Here is an 18290-nt window from a genome sequence, read left to right as displayed (position 1 = left end):
ATACATCCATATAAAATGAATATGGGGGTGGCTGTGTTTGGGTTAGAATTAATTTTAAAAATCAAAGCTTCCTAAGAGCAGACTAATCTCTATCATAGCTTAAAAGTTTATGAGAGCAAGTTACCTGCTGTCCATCCTGGGTGACAGAAGAGTGAGACACCCCCCCCCCCATATCTAAATTTAAAAATATATATATATTGATACAGTTGCTACCCTCTTATCCATGGTTTCTTACCCTTGGTCAAACCATAGTCAAAAAATATTAAGATATTTTGAGAGAAAGACCACATTCACATTACTTACAGTATATTATAACTTTTCTATCTTAATCTCTTACTGTGCCTAATTTATAAATTAACCTTTATCTTAGGTATGTATGTATAGGAAAAACATAGTATACTTAGAGTTCAGTACTTTCGGTGGTGTCAGGCCTCCACTGGGGGGCCTTGGAAGGTGTTCCCCTCAGATAAAAAGGAACTACTTTATCTGGATAATTTTTCTTTCATCACCTAAAATTTATTTAGAGGGCATCTATCCTAAAAAGTCTCTTAGGCCAGGCGCGGTGGCTCACGCTTGTAATCCCAGCACTTTGGGAGGCCAGGGCGGGCAGATCATGAGGTCAAGAGTTCGAGACCATCCTGGCTAACACGGTGAAACCCCATCTCTACTAAAAATATTTAAAAAATTAGCCGAGTGTAGTGGTGGGCACCTGTAGTCCCAGCTACTCAGGAGGCTGAGGCAGGAGAATGGCGTGAACCTGGGAGGCGGAGCTTGCAGTGAGCCAAGATGGCACCACTGCACTCCAGCCTGGGCAACAGAGCAAAACTGTCTCAAAAAAAAAAAAAAAAAAGTCTCTTGAGGCATATGCCGACATGTTTATGTAGTCTATTATTACTTATAAAACAATGCTAAGAACATTTCTCTGATCATTTTCTGCAAAGAACTAGAGAGAAACTGCCTGTTTTCATCCTGCAGGGTGTCTACCACTGCCACCAGTAGTACAGCTTGTTAAGCAATTCAATAGTAATCTGTTTATCTTCCAAAGAAATGAACTGAAATGGTGGACTGATCTTAAATACCTATTTAAGATCTTGACAGGCTGGGCGCAGTGGCTCATGCCTGTAATCCCAGCACTTTGGGAGGCTGAGGCGAGTGGATCACAAGGTCAGGAGATCAAGACCATCCTGGCCAACATGGTGAAACCCCGTCTCTATTAAAAATACAAAAATTAGCCGGGAGTGGTGGAGTACGCCTCTGATTCCAGCTACTCAGGATGCTGAGGCAGGAGAATCACTTGAACTCGGGAGATGGGGGTTGTAGTGAGTCGAGATCATGCCACTGCACTCCAGCCTGGGCAACAGAGCAAGACTCTGTCTCAAAAATAAATAAATAAAAAGATCTTGATGCAAAATAAATTAATCAGAGTGAATAAGTTTGTTCATCCAACGCATAGATTAGGAAAATTGTCCCTAATCGCTGAATCGCTGAAGATCTTAAGTGGTGAAAGTCTAACTGGGGTGAGGAGTACAGCCTTTGGTCAAAATGCCTGATGTCAACACAGGACATAGAGAAGTAGGCAGAGATGGGCAAAGTAGGGTAAGACAGTGTTGGAATAGGCTGTGAACCAGGTCAGCCATTAGCATTTTCAATAATCAGATGTTTAGTAGTGCTTTTCTTGTTTGTGTCTTTCTCTTTACAGAGTGATGCTAAGAATGTTAACTTACATTCTTATGTGGATACCATCTCATTTCTGTCCTTTTTTGACTCTACAAATTAACACTCACACCTGTTTATCTCTTAAAGAAAACAGACCATAGGCTGAATCATATGCTTTTGTTTTGAGCCTCATTTATGCAAACTGGATTTGCAAAATGGGCCCACTAGGTCTCAGCCAGTGCTTTGAATATCTTAAAATTTACCTTTTCCACCCCACCTCCAGTCTTTATCTCATGAATGTCATTACTCCTTAGATTGATGGGTCAACCTTGAGAACGATCTGCATGCAGCATGGCCCACTGCTGACATTCCATCTGAATCTAACCCAGGGCACTGCCCTGATCCGATACAGCACCAAACAGGAGGCGGCCAAGGCCCAAACTGCACTGCACATGTGAGTATTCGATGCTACACCCACGCAGACAAACATGCATGAAGATGCACCCGTGAGTATTCTGGCAGCTGCTGAATTACAGACGCACCAGAACATACACGAAGAATGGCACCATCACACATGCATCTGCAAGTCTTGAGTGCGGAGGTGCCAGGTCTTTTCCACCTAAGCTTGGATTGTCCTGTATATGTCAGAGGCCAGTCTTCAGAATTCCAAATGTAAATAATTTGTGAAGTAGTGAGTAAATTCTAAGTAACATAAAACAAAGCTAGGGCCGGGCACAGTGGCTCACGCCTGTAATCCCAGCACTTTGGGAAGCTGAGGTGGGCAGATCATGAGGTCAGGAGATGGAGACCATCCCGGCCAACGTGGTGAAACCCCATCTCTACTAAAACACAAAAAATCAGCCAGGCGTGGTGGCACGTGCTTGTAGTCCCAGTTACTCGGAAGGCTGAGGCAGGGGAGTCGCTTGAACCTGGGAGGCAGAGGTTGCAGTGAGCCAAGATTGCGTCATTGCACTCCAGCCTGGTGACAGAGCAAGACTCCGTCTCAAAAAAGAAAAAAACCACACAGCTAATAAAAGTGCCATTGATTTTCATAATAGAATCTGGCTGCTTACTCCAGCCTCTTTGCAGATGACAAAATATTGTGGTCTTGGTGGGTAGCAGGGTCTTGGCTTAAATTAGGTGGCGCTAGATCAGACTTTGCCCATCCCCTTCCCTGCCACTGTCAAACTGGTAGATGGAGAAGAGCTGACTGCCCTTGGCTGCAGATGCCGTGGCAGAAAGCCGGACACACTGCAAGCCAGGGATGAGGAGGCTCAGGCAGTGAGGAGCCCCTGAGAAAGAGCAGCACTCCCAGGGGCTGAAGCCAGGTTGCTTTGATGCTTTGGGTTTGATCTTTTGCCTTGTAACTCACGTGGGGGAAGAGAGAGACCATATTTTTCTTTCCTTTTTATCTAAGGCTTTATTTATTTTGTTTTAGAGCAGTTTTAGGATCACAGCCAAATTGAGGGGAAAATAGAAAGATTTGTCTCATATCTCCTGCTGCCACACAAGAATAGCCTCCACCATTATCAACATCCTCCACCAGAGTGGTGCATTTGTCAAGATTGCTGAACCCCTCCTTATCACCAAAAGTCTGTGGTTTACGTTAGAGTTCACTCTCGGCCTTGTACAGTATGTGGTTTTGGACAAATGTATAATGACAGGTATCTACCATTACAGTATCAGAGCCCTCTGCCAGTTCAGTGATCCCTCTTAGCGCCCCACAGACACCACGTTTTTCTTGATAGCTAAGTTGTCTAGAATATATACATTCCATACACCAAGAAATATCAGAATATAATATTCTTTAGTAGTCCTTGGTTATCCTGAGCTTTGGTGATGCCTTGTTGCTTTACATCATTACTTCCCAATTACCTGGCAGTCTGGTTGAAATACAGGTTCTGGACCCAGAGGCCTTGATTGGAGCTTGGACTCCGCATTCTAAAAAGCATTCATGGATATGGCAGCTTCTAGTCAAAGGACCACACATTGAATGTCAAGGACTGGGCAGTTGCTCCCTCCATGTGCTTTAGGATTTTCCTCAGATCCATAGCTCGCTCTCCCTCCCTTCTTCCAGGTGTGTGTTGGGAAACACTACCATCCTTGCTGAGTTTGCCACTGATGATGAAGTCAGCCGCTTTCTGGCACAAGCTCAGCCCCCTACACCTGCAGCAACCCCGAGTGCGCCAGCCGCGGGGTGGCAGTCGCTGGAGACCGGCCAGAACCAGTCAGATCCCGTGGGACCTGCTCTGAATCTTTTCGGTGGGTCCACTGGGCTCGGGCAGTGGAGCAGCAGCGCTGGTGGCAGCAGCGGGGCCGATCTTGCTGGCGCTTCGTTGTGGGGGCCCCCAAACTATTCTTCTAGCTTATGGGGAGTCCCAACGGTGGAAGATCCCCATAGGATGGGCAGCCCTGCTCCTTTACTACCTGGTGACCTTCTGGGAGGAGGGTCGGATTCAATCTGAACTTAGAACTTTCAACTCTGACCTCGTGACCTTTTTTGGAACAGCAGCAGCACTAACTTGACCTTTTCGTTTTTTTTTTCAACTTGCAATAAATACATTTTTAAAAGGAAAAAAGAAAACGGAGAGAAAAAAAGGTGGGTCATTGACAGACTGTCTGAGCACATAGTTGCCTCCCTTATAACTTCAGTTTTTTCGTTTGGAATATGAATCCAAAAAGAGAACATATCACTCTTGAAATACTTGAATCATGAACGCCAACCTAGAAAGACAATGTGAAGCAAGTACACATACCATTTAAATTTAAACACAAAAACATTAAAAAAATTAGTTTCTAGTTTTTCACTTTTTTCATGTTATATGGAAGTTGTTGCTAAGAAACATATATACTGAAAAAAAAATAGCTTTTTAACTTTGTTTGCACTGGGTGTGTTTCCGTCCTTAGGTCTACCATGTTTGGGAGGGAGGGAAATTCAAAAGAATTGTTGGGGGAGGGGGGAGGGAAGACTTGACGGAGCCTCACTTTAAAAACAAAAACACAAAAAACCTAAAAAAAAAAAGGAAAAAATTTGTGATTGGCTGGTTGATAAATACCAGTGTGTTCTGGCACATGTAACTGCCCAGGCATGCTCGTTCTGGTGTGTGTGTGCACGTGTGTTCATGTGCATTCGCGTGCATCCTTCTCTGTCTCTGTGTGTGTGCCTGTGTTCTTCCCTTCTCTCCCTGCCCCACCCTGACTTCTCAGAAAGCTGCATTGCTGACAGTCTGCAGGCTGGCTGGCCGGCCATCTGCTTTTTATTTTATTTTTTTAACTCTGAGAACACACAGTCCCAGAGAGCCACTGCTACTAAAGCAACTCCATTGGGCTGCATTAAGATGAACAGAGTGCTTTTTAATGATGAAAGCAGGGAGCTCCTTCCCATTTGCAACTTAGCCTGAATGTGGGGTTTCTCTGGCTGTTCTTTTGACCTAGCAGTAGAGTGGAGCACTGCCAAGTCCAAAAAACTAGAGCAGGAGGTACCTCTCGGAGCAGCTGTGTGTTTATTTCTGTTTTTTTTCCAAAGTGAATGGCCAGCAGGCACATCTGAGTATCTGTTAAGTTTCATGCAGGCCTTTTCGTTAGTTTGAAACGGGAACGGAAGATAGCTTTTGATTATGGGATGTCTCAAAAACAGAAAAACTTTGTTCCCTCTTTCCTTATGATCAGGTTTGAGAAATTCTTTAAAAAATTAGGTGAAGTTGAGTTACATATTTCTATTGGTTGGTCCTCTTTTTCATTTTATGAAAAAAGAAAAGAATAAGTGGTGAGCAGCCTCCTGAAAGCATCTGCAGCTACTCCCTCTGCTCCTCTCTCGCCGAGCGTTACCTGTGCCAGGCCGCGGCGCGTTACAGCACCAGGCCATCACTGACAGAAACGTTTACTTAACGAATGTTCTTAAACCAGTGTGTACTTCAAGCGTTTCCTTTCGTTTCTCTGTGTTGTGTATTTCCTGTGTATGTGGTTTTGCTTAGGCAGGTATAACTTAGCAAAGACTTTTAAGTATTGCACCTTTTTTTGGTTTTGACCTCTTCCCCCCACCTTGTAATTTTGCTTTTTTTATTTCGGTATTTAAATACTTTTTTTTTTTTTTTAAGCATCAATGTAGTAGTACTCTGGGCCGAACAGGGGGCAACGTTTAATCTACAGTTATCACCAACATGTATGTACTTATGTTGGAATCAAAATGTATCAAACTGCTTATTGTGAAGAGAATTATAGACCTGAAGGGGGGGAAAAACCAGATAGGGTGGGGGGGATGGATGCCGGTGATGTGCTAGCACTTGTGTGGACATCCCAGTCTGCATTATACTGTTTAACATAAAGTGCCGACATTTTGTACCAGCAAATACCTGCCCATTCCAACCCTTGGTGGGAGCAGACCTCTACTGTCCTCTGTAACTTGCTGCTATTGAGGACAAGGGAGTTTTTCTTTCTTTAGCGTCTTCAGTGAAGGATACAATACAACAATGCCTAATGTATTTGACTTTTAGCTTGTGTCTGTGTGTAGGTGGGTGGGTGGGTGTGTATAGGAAAAGCCTAAAACAAGTTATTTGCATTTCAGTGGTTTTGTGAGACAAAGAATGGGAAGTTCTGTAGCCCTTCTGGCTTACCCTGTTGATTATAAACCTAGCCTCAAAAGAGATTGACAGGCATGACTCAAGTGAGTGTTCATGTGTACAAGCCTGCATGAGCCAGCCCTCTGTGGGTGGGTGGTCACACTTGGCGTCTGCAGCATTGACCTGGCCCCACTGGGTGCCTTGAGCGTGCCCTCTTCCTGCTCTCCAATTTGAATCACCACCGTGCCCCTTCCACTGCTGTTCCCCATACAAAAGCTGTCCTTCCAGCAACCCCACTGACTGCTCTCTGTGTGGAGCAAAGTGCTGTCGTGTGGTGACCACCGGGTGAAGAGCAGCTTGTATTCAGACATCTAGAGAAGGCTAAATCTTAGCGTCCCTGGACCAGGAGCATATCCCAAGGCTCCTGCGAGCCAGTGGTGACCCTGTCCACTGCTGCTCTTGGTTCACTGCTGTGTCCTGCCCCACCCTCCTCTCCTCCTGCCTGTTGGTTCCTTGACCTGCACTATGGGTTAGTTGAGTTCCTTATGATACTACGGTGAAAGCCGGGTGCTAGAGCCCCTCTTGTTTACAAGACATAATGAGGGATTTGAAATATGTAAAAATAAACATGAGAAGCTAAAACGTTCTTCCATCATAAGCTTAAAGGGAAAAAAAACTAAAAACTTTAAAAAAAAAAGACCAAAAAGTGCGTATATATATACATATAAATATATATTTTAGATGAAGACTAACTCTGGGAGCATTTAACAGTGTTTTTTGTTTCTGTTTTTAACATTTGTTTTCCTGCTTTAAAATTTGCAAGCATTCTCAGGAATTCTAGGGTAGGAAGCCAGTTTTTTGAAGATGGTTTATTTAACCGTATCTTATCCTAGAGAGATGGCTGTTTCTTTCCTGTTAATAAACTTTTACAAGTTCCTGAAACTTCAGAAAGTTTAAACAATTTTTACTTAAAAAAAATGTAAAAAGAAAAGTCTCCAAACATTATTGTCATACTGGGGATCATACATTTTAAAACACATAGAAATATTTTTTAAAAATTATCAATTTAGCAGCAACAGGTAAATTCATTATCTTAAAAATATGGGAGAAGGATTAAGCTTTGTAAGAGCTCGATCATGGATTCTTTTGAAATTGTGTGTAGTTTAATGGGAGAGTGTTTGGTGTATATAGATGAGAATGCCATCACTTTGTTCCTTTCCATTTGAGACTGAACTGAAATCTCCCCTAGTAGTTTTTATTTTTTTAAAGGAGCCCTTCTCCCTGTCCCCACAACCCCAGCAACAAAAGGAAGGAAGGAAGAAACAACAGCTGAAAAAAAAAAAAAAAGTAACTCTAATCTGTAAAATAGTACAGTTGGATTGCTGAGAATCTATGTAAAGAGTTAGGAAATATAGGTTAATAATTTTTGGAACAAATTTTAAATATAGGCATTACTAGAGGAAAATTATCTATGGACTGTCCTATTAATGAAGAATGTCTGTCTTACCTCCGTTTGTTTTGGAAGGAGGAGAAAATATAGAAGAATCTAATAAGGAACAAGTGATTTTACTTTTTTAGCTCCCAGCTACTGTTGTGCTCGTTTTAATTGCTGTTTCGAAGATCTGCTGCTTAATTATCCCCATCCCTTAGCCGGCGATGTGGAGTGTTTCCTTTCAGTTTTTGGTGATGTCGAATTATTTTGTATTCCCTCCTGGGGCCAGGGGTCAGAATTCCCAAGCATGACCACAGCTTCTTTTAAACATTAAGCTTCCCAGTGGGAAAGAAACTCCAGCTCGACAGGTAAAGGGAGTGGGTGGGGTTGCTGCCTGCAATTTCTCTAAAACCGCTTTAGTGCCTTCGTACATACACCCAGACATCCTGAGCAAGGGGGACGCACACGTGTGTGCGTGTGGTCCGGTCACTCCACAGATGTAAGATACTCGCCCATAAAGGAAATTGGAGTGGTTCTGGACAGGCCCCAAAGGCAGTGGGCTAAATTTAAAATAAACAAACAAACGTCAAGCAAGTTAATATGCTTATGTCTCAATAACGTAGAATGCCAAGTTCCTCCCTGTGTCGTGTGCCCTCCGTTACTGTGCATTGACTCCTCCAGGTGTGTAATTGTGACAACTGCCATGATTTGGAAAGTCTCTTTGTGCTGGGCCAATAGAAAGGGGTTCCTGTTGTTCTGCTCTTGTCCTTTGTCTCCTCCCCTTTTCCCCCAGACCTCCCCCGTCTTCTTGTCAACTTGCTGGGAGCTTTGCTTTATTGGTTGGCAGTGACCTAAGAACAGGATATGGTGAGGATGTCATGGAAGAGAAGAGCTCTTTCCGTGGTATTCTTGGGCAAGAGCCATGTCTACTAAGAGGTTAGGTGACTTCAGTATACTTCTAAAATTCAGTGAGAGTGCCTTCTCTTCCACCACACTCTGGCATAGATACAGGCTTGCTGGTCACCTCTGATTTATTTTAAAAACATTTTGATTACGTTAATTTGAGCTTTCCCTTTTTTTTTTTTTTTTTTACTAGTTACTTCTTTTTAAAACACTCGATTACTAGTGGCTTAGAGGTGGGTACATCTCTTGAACATCACCAACTTGGTTTCTACTTACCACATGAGTAGCCAAAAGAAAAGAAGCACTAATAGGGAAAGGGGTGTCTCACATCACATAGAGGACCTCTGCCGGCAATTAGATCCAGCGCCGTGACTTAAACTTTAAGTGTTTAAAAAAGTTCAGATCTCTGAGACACTGTGAAGAAATGGATGGTTCATGTAACATCTCTGATCCCTCAGTCCCCAACCCTGGACATGTTTCGTTTACAGCATTCATAGGAGTTAACTTAGTGTTGCAAGTTAAGGTTCCAAACCAAATTATTTAATCAGTGTCCCCCCAATAAATCGTTGTCCATTTATTGCCAGTTAGTTTTATTTATAGCAACTTGATTTTCTATGAATATGGCTCCTGTTCTAAGAATTTTCCCACCTCTTCTGACATGAATGTAGCATAAGTTAGCAATCAGTTCTTCCAAACTTCTTTGGGTTGAACATGGTATGTAAGGTATGTAAGAGGAAAGAGGAAGGAAAAGATAAAACTCCTGCCTGAGAATTTGGAAGCACCTTTATTAATACATATATCTCGCAGAAACTAGAAGTTCATGGGCTGTTAACTTTTTGCAAATATTCTCTCATTTTTACCACTTTTTTTTTGGAGAGGGGTGTGATTTTTGTAGGGTTAACAGCCAGATTCCATTTCGACCTCAGATGCTGTGTACTTTTTAATTTCATTTTTTATATTCTGCCATCTTGACTCTTCTCTAAAACAGAATGAAAATGTCTGCATGCTGAGCAAAATGCTTGTGCCAAGCCTGTTTTCCCTGCAGAGTAAACAGGATGTTTTCCGCAGACTTGGCTGTAATAGCCATCTCTAAGATTAGGGAACAATTGAGTCTTTATGTAGAAACGATCCCTTGTTTCCCCATCCTCAGAATTAAAATTCAACATTTAAAGCTTTATAGGTTATTGTTTTAGATTTGAGGTTTTTGTTTGTAAGTATCTATAAGATCTTTAGGAGTGAGATACATTTTTAGCTGGTTAAAAAAATCAAACTTTCCCCTCCAGTGTTTTTGCCAAGTTTTGTCACACTTCATGTGTATGCATTAACTACACTTCTTAGTGTTACTGCAAAAAAAAAAAAAAAAAAAAGCCTGGTTCTTTAATTGTGTTTTTCCTCCTGTGAGTGGACAACTAAAGCCACGTGATAATGCGGATGAAAATATTGTAGCCTGTGTATATACAATGAATTGTCAGTCTTCAGACCTCATGGTCATTGAGAAAATAGGGAACCCACAACCCCTGCTGCACAGCACACCATACCCCCTTTACTTTATCTGCTAGTACAGGGAGTCTGTACAGTCAAGGAACACACAGATATACATAATGCTGTTAAGGACATCATTCTGTAAGAAAACAGAATATTATCTAGATTTTCCAGAGTTTGTGCACACCCTGTGATAACAGTCTGTGGGTTTATGGCCAGCGCCAAAGGTATGTGTATTTTCAGAAATGGTCCCTATTTGTCACTGATAGTGTTTTGTTTTGTTTTTTTTTCTCGATCTTAAATTTGACAAAGGGGGTGGTAATATCACATTCTTTAGATTTGAAATAATTACCAGTTCCAAGAATCTATGAACATAGTAATAACTTAATAAAAATTCGACCTCGACCCTCCCTAACCTGCTCACCATACCTCCCCCACCCCATGCCTCTGAAGAAAGAGGCCGTGAACATCTACAAGGTGGTAAAGGGGGGACACTGGTCCGGGGAGTGGAGAGCTACTCCAGCAGCTCAGCGCCCACACTGCCCTCACGCGTGCGGCCACCAGGACTAGATCCCGAGTGATTGTGGCATACCCCTAACATTTGAGTCATTTTTAAGCTGTCAGTCTCTTGTCATAACCTCCTACCGCCACCCAAAAAAGTAACGAAAGTTGCAGTAACTGCCAGTGTTTGCCTCACCGAATTTAAATTGTTCCCTTTTCAGTTAATTCAGTTAACCTGAATTTGTTTTTAGCGAGAAACTGTCCATGGCCAGGAAAAATGGTACTACCTTGGCCAAAGGGTCTTTGCAAAAAGCTCAGTCTTCAGTTCTTCACTGTGGCCAATGCTTGTTTTGTTCATGGGAGGGGAAAGATCAGATAACTAGGCAAGAAGTATTCTGTTTTACATAAAGAATAAATAGTGTTCGTTTAAAGCACTCTGTGCCTCAGCTTCATATTCAAACTATAAATTATTGCTTTGGAAATAAATTCCCGGTTATAATTGACCCATTTCTAGCCAATATCAATAAGTTGGGATGGTGGTTTTGTTTGTTTGTTTGTTTGTTTGTTTTCCAAAAAGGGAAATTCCTCTTCACTGCTCACAGTAAGCAGCAAAAGAGAGCTGTCGAGGTGGCTCATGGTGCTGCTGCAGCAGAGCTGTGAAAGGAAGTGCTTTTCCTTCCCTCCCACCCTCTGCCCTCCGGAATCTGGTGTTCCTTCCCCTTAGGCTACTGAAAGGTGTGTACGACTCCCGGAGGGGTGGGTGTAAAAGTTGACTGGAGGCAAAGTGGAGTGGCCTTATTGCCAGGACTAGCCCCACAGAAGAGCTTTACAGAGAGGAGGACAGTACATCCTATGTGTGTTCGCCAAAAATGGGAAAGGTGGGTATTTAGGCAAAACAAAAACCTTTGAATCCCTTTAAGAAGTTACATACCTTTTAAAGGTAGAGTTTCTCACCAAGTGATGCATTTTAGCATAACACTTCTTGCCAGAAATTTTGGGATAATTTAGAATAAATGTGTTTAAAACATCATCCACCCCCCTTTTTAAATTTTGTCTAAGGAATTACTTAAGTATAGTATTTCTGAATGTGCCTTTGTGAGTACAGAGACCGTCTGTTCTAGGAAGAGGCTATCCATTGGATACAAACAGAAAGACGGTCAGCTTAAGTCTTTAGGGAAGTCAGAGTTCCTCCTGGAAGTCCCAGGGGCAGCTGTTGAGATTTCATTAGCATCAATATTGCACAGTGTAGAGCTGAGTGGAAGAGATTCTGGGACTTGGGAGAGGAGACAGTTAGGGGAAGGTACCCAGGCGACGCAGACCCAGGTTCGTCCAAGAGCGCAGGTTTACACATCTGCATTCCCTGGTTTTCTCTGTGTGTATGTTTGTGCTCATGTGGCTGTGGCTGTTTCATTTTCTGTTTTTCTGTAAGCACTGGAGAATTGGAATATGGTGATACTTGTGACACATTCACACATGTAAACAAGGCGTTTTCCAGCTTCTGCCGTGTGCAGAGCAGGCAGCACACTTTTACCCTTTGAGTCTTGTCCTGAGGCGGCCGTTATGTTCCCACATGGGCGTCACATTATGTTGCTGTTGATGCAAACAGGGTATTACACACAAGGAAGAGGGGTTTTGAAGAGTTAAGATTGAAGTGTTTGAGAAAGAAAAGAGAAAAATCTGAAATCATATTTTATTTCTTCAGAGCTATTATAGTTGAACACAGAAATCTGCAATGTCTCTATTTGTTTTTATGTTTTAAACAATTTCACCTCTTCTCCCCACTCCTATCTTCTAAAGAAATACCAAGCAAATGCTAAGGGCCATTTCCATGATTCCTCAGAGCTCCCCCAAAGAGGAAAACAGTCCCTCCCGCTCGATTCCTTCAGCTTCATTCAGGAAGACACAGGGAGGAGAGATGCTGCTTCTGCGCTTTGCTCTCATTCCTCTCTCATGGCCTTGAAATGTATTATTATGCAAATGTGAATTTTGATACTGAATTTAAGAAGAGGTTGGATTTTTTTTCTTTTTTCAAAAAAAAAAAAAAAAGTCCCACATGTGGTCATCGTCGCTTCTTTATGTTGTAAGGTGAATTGTAACTATGCATTCTGCAAAGGGTGGGGGGAAGAGAGGGCAGAAAGGAGACGGGAGTAGCTTTGCATCCTTGTTCTCCAGTTTCTGTGTCCATGGTGTCCCCGTGTCCTGGAGGGGAAGGGGAGTGAGAGACGATGTGGTAAGGTCAGCACAGTGAGACAGACCTCTGAGTCCTCTTGCCACTGTTGCTGGCAGGTCTGATGGCCGGGTAAATTCCAGGGGCCGGCAGTTCCTGTCACCCAGTGTGGTTCAGGATTCTTGATCCTAGCCGTGCAGCGTTAATCCAGTGTAGCAATGGAACTCCACAGGCTCCAGTGTTCTCTGGAAAAAGTACTCATCCTTTCCTGAATCCAGAGCCCTTCAAGCTCAGGAAACCACGCCTCACGCGTGCTGACCTGAAAGTTAATCTTTAGGTCAGTTTTGAAAAACTCCGCCTCCTCTCTCCTTTTTCATATTTCTTTCTTTCTTTTTAATCATGTTTAAGTGAACTGACTCTGAGTTATAAGGAACTGTCCTGCTTTGTGGGGAAGAGGGCTGTTTCTTGGCAGGCAAAAAAGTTTTATCTTCCCTACTCACCATCCCTCTCTCTGCCTCCCTTGCGTTTGGCAGGCTGTGTGAAGCCAGTGAGCTGCGAGGTGTTTTGACAGGGGAGGTCTGCATGCAGCCTCTTCTTTGTCCTAACAATTCCTTTGTTGATCTTGCCTGTGATAAATCATAGCGCCTGCATTGCTCTGGTCTAGGCGTCATTTGCAACACACAGTATCGTAAGCGAGAGATTGTTCTGCCTATATTCAGTGTTTTCCATGCAGCAATTCTTGTTGTTGACGTTCACAGTACTGTAACGAGTAACAGACTTGATCACAGTCTCCTCGTGCCTGTGCAGGGCTGCACAGGCATGATCTTATCAGGGTTCCAATCTGTTAGATTGCCTTTAAACAAAAAAAAACAACAAAAAAATAAAATCCTGACGTTTCAACTGTCTCACACAAAATAATACCTCGAGGTACATTTCCCCCTGCAATGTAAACCTTTAACTCCTCTCTCCTTTCTGACATCAGTGGATTATCCTTTTTAAAATATGAACATGTAAATAGCAGGATAACTTTAAAAAACATTTTCTTTGCTGTGAAAGTAACCCTAAAATATGTTTTCTTCTTTTGTGTTTTTGGTTTTTGTTTTTAAGCCATCAGAAGTTTCAGATCTTACTCTTTCATGTTTAAGAAGAAAGAGCAGAGCAGGTTGGGGGAGCGGGTTTGCATTTGTGGTGGAGGGGTGTTCTCTCCGTTGCCTCCCACGCAGTGACAGCAGACCAGTATGTAAACCCTGTCTTGACTGGGCACGGTGGCTCACACCTGTAATCCCAGCACTTTAGGAGGCTGAGGTGGGCGGATCACCTGAGGTCAGGAGTTTAACACCAGCCTGGCCAATATGGTGAAACCCCGTCTCTACTAAAAATACAAAAAATCAGCCGGACGCAGTGGCGCGCGCCTGTGGTCCCAGCTGCTCGGGAGGCTAAGGCAGAAGAATTGCTCGAACCCGGGAGACAGAGGTTGTGGTGAGCCAAGATTGCGCCACTGCACTCCAGTGTGGGCAACAGAGCGAGACTTCAACTCAAAAAAAATAAAAAAACAAAACACACACACACACAAACCCCTGTCTTAAATAGCTGCCATCTCTTCCAGCAATCTAGTGCCAGGGTGAGAAGTGTCTGAATTTCTCTCTTCCAGAAGATCCATCCCCTGGAGGGACTCCAGAATGTTCTCCACACAATACCCGGAGCTCTCAACCTTTCTTGATTCAGACACACACATATACACCCCTTGAGTAACTCAGTATCATTTTGTAGTTCACAAAGGGATGTAGTCCCTGGCATTTTGGTTTGCGCTGTAGAATCCGTAGCCTTGTCACTTTGTGATGCTCTGGAAATGTACCGATTTCTTACTTGGGAGGAAACTTGTGTAAGGAGATGTGCAAACCACCCTGAAAGCCATGTGCATCCTCAGCTCTTCCATTAGCCCCTCCATGAGCTTGAAGCTGACATTAAGTAGAGGGAAATGCTTTTAACAAATGCTGCTCATGTGGATCTATCAGCTATTGCTTGCCTAGATTTGGGCACCCATGAAGCAGGGTTGGAATGGATCATTTTGAATTGCTTCTTCGCAGACACCCCCTTCGCCCCCATCTTTAAGATAAACCCTTTACTAGTCAAGAAGCCCTTTTCAGTTGGATCTCACTGATCTTGTATAGTGACGACTTCCTTTGAAGGAAGAAGCTTGATTATAAGTGCATGCATATTATCCACCCACCTTCTGATTTGGGCACTGTTGACCTTGGAATTTTATTTATTTTGTTTATCTGGAGGCCCTTTTTCTATCAGTCTCTGATCCCTCATGGGTTCTGCCTGCCCTTATATCTCTTATACAATGCTCCCAAAGGGCTTTGCTGATCTCTGCACTTCTTTCCTGGGACACTCCCCCCCACCACCACCCTTTGCACACACCAGTGACCAAAGTGTATGCAGTGATCTCACAGAAGACATCAAAAATGGTGCATGCACCGTGAATGTGCTCAAAGAGACACGTGCACAAGATTCTGCACCCTTGGCCTTAATCTCAGTATGACTTAAGGTGCAGGAACATTTTTAACAGGTTTTAAAAAAACAAAAAACCCTTCTGGGAGGAAAAAAATAAGAAGCAGATACAACAGCTCAACTGTTTCCACTCCCAACTCTCCACTATGTGCTTATAACTTCACATTCTATGCCCACCCCGCCACCCACCTCATCCCTGTTTTGCGTAACCAAAAAACAGACAACAAAAGCAACCTGAGGAGAGGTTTCTGGACTATTTTATCTGTCTCCATTTAGATGGAGATATAAATGCTGCTTTGGGTTCCATAATCCTAGGGGGCTATGTTTACATAGTAAAATACATCCTACCAAATCAGGAAACAGTGAATAATGAGAGTCACTTCACAGAGGAGGACCTGGGGGGCCTAGCAGAGGAGGATAGGTAGAGAAGTACCATTTTAATTATTTGTGACTTGTGGCTTCCTTCCTCCTCTCCTCCTCCCTCCACGTCTCTGTTTGCCCCCTTTAGACAGAAGGTGCAGAAAAGGGCATCAAAAAGAGGCTGGATTTTTAAAAAGGCAGCTTTCCAACTTTGCACACAAACAGGTAACAGGAAGGTACAGCAAAAATCCTCTCATCTGAGACACTGTCAGCAGAAACAAAACCTGTAAAAATGACTAATCAGCTGCACATATTGATGCTCTCTGCAAGTTACCTTTAAGTGTTTTTTTTTTTTCTCTTATACTTGAAGTTGCTTTTACGATATTATTTTGGTGGCTTTCTTTTCTCTCTTTGATGGGCAATAGAGAAAGTAGATGATGGGATTTAAGGACGCCTGGGGGGAGAAAAGGGAGGATGTGGCATTGTCTTTTTTTTTTTTTTTTTTAACATAGAGGTTTAATCAAACTCCCATATGTTGAAATTGCTCCTCATATTACTGGTTTTACATGGACACAGAAACTAGGCACTTTAGAGGTGCACTTGCATGGCAGGCTGGGCCCCCTTTTCTATATTTTATTTTCCTTTTTAGTATAGTGGTACTTAAAATCACTGGTTCACTTAAAGAAAAACAAACAATAAAATGTTAAACTCTACTAATGTACAAATAAGCTGAAAAGTTGCATTTTATGTGTATTTTTTGCCATAGCAGGTACTGTATTTCTCATGCTGGATTTCAAAAAATATATATATATCAAAAACAAACAAAAAAAACTAAAGGGTGGTGTTTTATTGGATTGTGACAGGTTGAGTAATAAGGAATTAAGTCGTCGTCATTTCATTAAAACTGAGAGATGATGTAATGCATATATAAGAGTTTTCTGAAGGGTTTTTTTGGGCTTTTAAACAGCTTATTTTTGTTTTTGTTTAGTTTTTTTATTTTATTTTGTTTTGGAAAGATATGATTGTATTATGTGCAACTCAGTTGCTTACATTATAACTACAAAATATTTTTGGGTTCCTGGAAAAAAAAAAAGAAAAAAGACTAATAAATGTGTTTGGCTGCTAAGCATTTACTATTGTGGTTTCCTGTTTTATTCTGCCAGTTAAATTTGTTCCTTTGTTGAATGTTTATATATTTTTTCTTACTCTTCTTTCCCTGCTCCACATGTAAAAGCTGTCAGAAATTCAACATTTGAATTTGGGCCGCAACTTTTGTCTATCTTGTCATGTTTTTGTTAGGATTGTTGGGTTGGCTGGTTGGTTTGTGCTGCTCACTGCCTGCCCCAGTGCTGAACACGGTCTGCCACAGTGCAGGGTTCAAATTCTCTAAGAGAAATTGATGTTCTCCTTCTACCTTTGGCTGTTGTCTCGTTTAATCCTAATTTGCATTTGGAATGAGAACATGAGAAGAGAGAAGATGCCTGCCTAGAGTTCTGCTGCTTCCCACTGCTGCGGTGCCCGAGGATGATAACCAGCGAGTTAGCTTTGTCCAGAAAATGCCACGCTGAGCGCTCCTCTACCCTGCTTCGGGTGCTGCAACACTGCTGAGGAGCATAACCGTAACCATTGGGCTAGATTTTCCCCATCTCCGATGTATTTATGGTTAGCTGTTAAAACAGAGACTTGTTAGATATGTAATTGTGAAACACCTCTAGAATGGTAAAGAGGAAGAATGGACAGGAACTAATATTTCCTCATTTCCAGGTACTTTTGTATCTGATTTTATTCTCAGAATGCTGTGAGAAAAATCATTAGGAAGCTCAGAATTTTTTATTTTTATTTTTATTTTTATTTATTTATTTATTTATTTTTGAGATGGAGTCTCACTGTCGCCCAGGCTACAGTGCAGTGGCGTGATCTCAGCTCACCACAACCTCTGTCTCCCGGGTTCAAGCGATTCTCCTGCCTCAGCTTCCTGAGTAGCTGGGACTACAGACACACGCCACCACACTCAGCTAATTTTTGTGTGTTTAGTAGAGACGGGGTTTCACCATGTTGGCCGGGCTGGTTTCGAACTCCTGACCTCAGGTGATCCGCCTGCCTCAGCCTCCCAGAGTGCTGGGATTACAGGCATGAGCCACCGTGCCCAACTGGCTCAGAATAATTTAATTAGCCAATAGAAGGTTACACTGATTGGGTGCTTACTATAAGCCGAGCACTATTCTAAGCATGTGATGTCTATGCATTCTGTTCACTGAAACACACTGTCACGGGTGAAACCAAAATAGGAAACCAGATTGGAATCAAAAGTTACACCAAGGCTGGGCGCAGTGGCTCATGCTTGTAATCCCAGTATTTTGGGAGGCCAAGGTGGGCAGATCACTGGAGTTCCAGAGTTTGAGACCAGCTAGGCCAACATGGTGAAACCTTGTCTCTACTAAAAATACAAAAATTAGCCAAGTGTGGTGGTGCATGCCTGTAATCCCAGATACTTGGGAGCCTGAGACAGGAGAATCACTTGAACCCAGGAGGCGGAGATTGCAGTTAGCCGAGATCGCGCCATTGCACTTCAGCCTGGGTGACAAAGCGAGACTCCGTCTTAAAAAAAAAAAAAAAAAGTTATGCCCAAATGCCTCTGCTGAAAAATACCTGGATTCTGAGACAAGGTCTTAAAGAAGGCCTGTTGTACAAAGTGGTAGGCCATGTGCCATCCCGT

The 18290-nt window shown here is 42.7% G+C and overlaps 1 protein-coding gene across 14 annotated transcripts in view; it reads left to right on the top strand.

Annotated features, from left to right (window-relative positions):
* Positions 1-16375, top strand: part of TNRC6B (trinucleotide repeat containing adaptor 6B) — a 298093-nt gene extending 281718 nt beyond the window's left edge. For 8 of the 14 annotated variants that reach the window (XM_031656268.1, XM_031656270.1, XM_031656269.1 and 5 more), the window contains 2 exons: positions 1971-2110; positions 3734-4121. In XM_031656268.1, the coding sequence (XP_031512128.1) occupies positions 1971-2110; positions 3734-4121 (528 nt within the window). Of the gene's footprint in view, positions 1-1970; positions 2111-3733 lie in introns of all 14 variants that reach the window. The other 6 variants (XM_031656276.1, XM_031656275.1, XM_031656273.1 and 3 more) reach the window with 1 other exon arrangement.
* The last annotated feature ends 1915 nt before the right edge of the window (positions 16376-18290 follow it).

Source organism: Papio anubis, chromosome 16 (genome assembly GCF_008728515.1).
Source record: "Papio anubis isolate 15944 chromosome 16, Panubis1.0, whole genome shotgun sequence".
Classification (NCBI taxonomy): domain Eukaryota; kingdom Metazoa; phylum Chordata; class Mammalia; order Primates; family Cercopithecidae; genus Papio; species Papio anubis.
The sequence above is the reverse complement of the archived record's forward strand: the minus strand, read 5'-3'. Positions and strand labels throughout refer to the sequence as shown.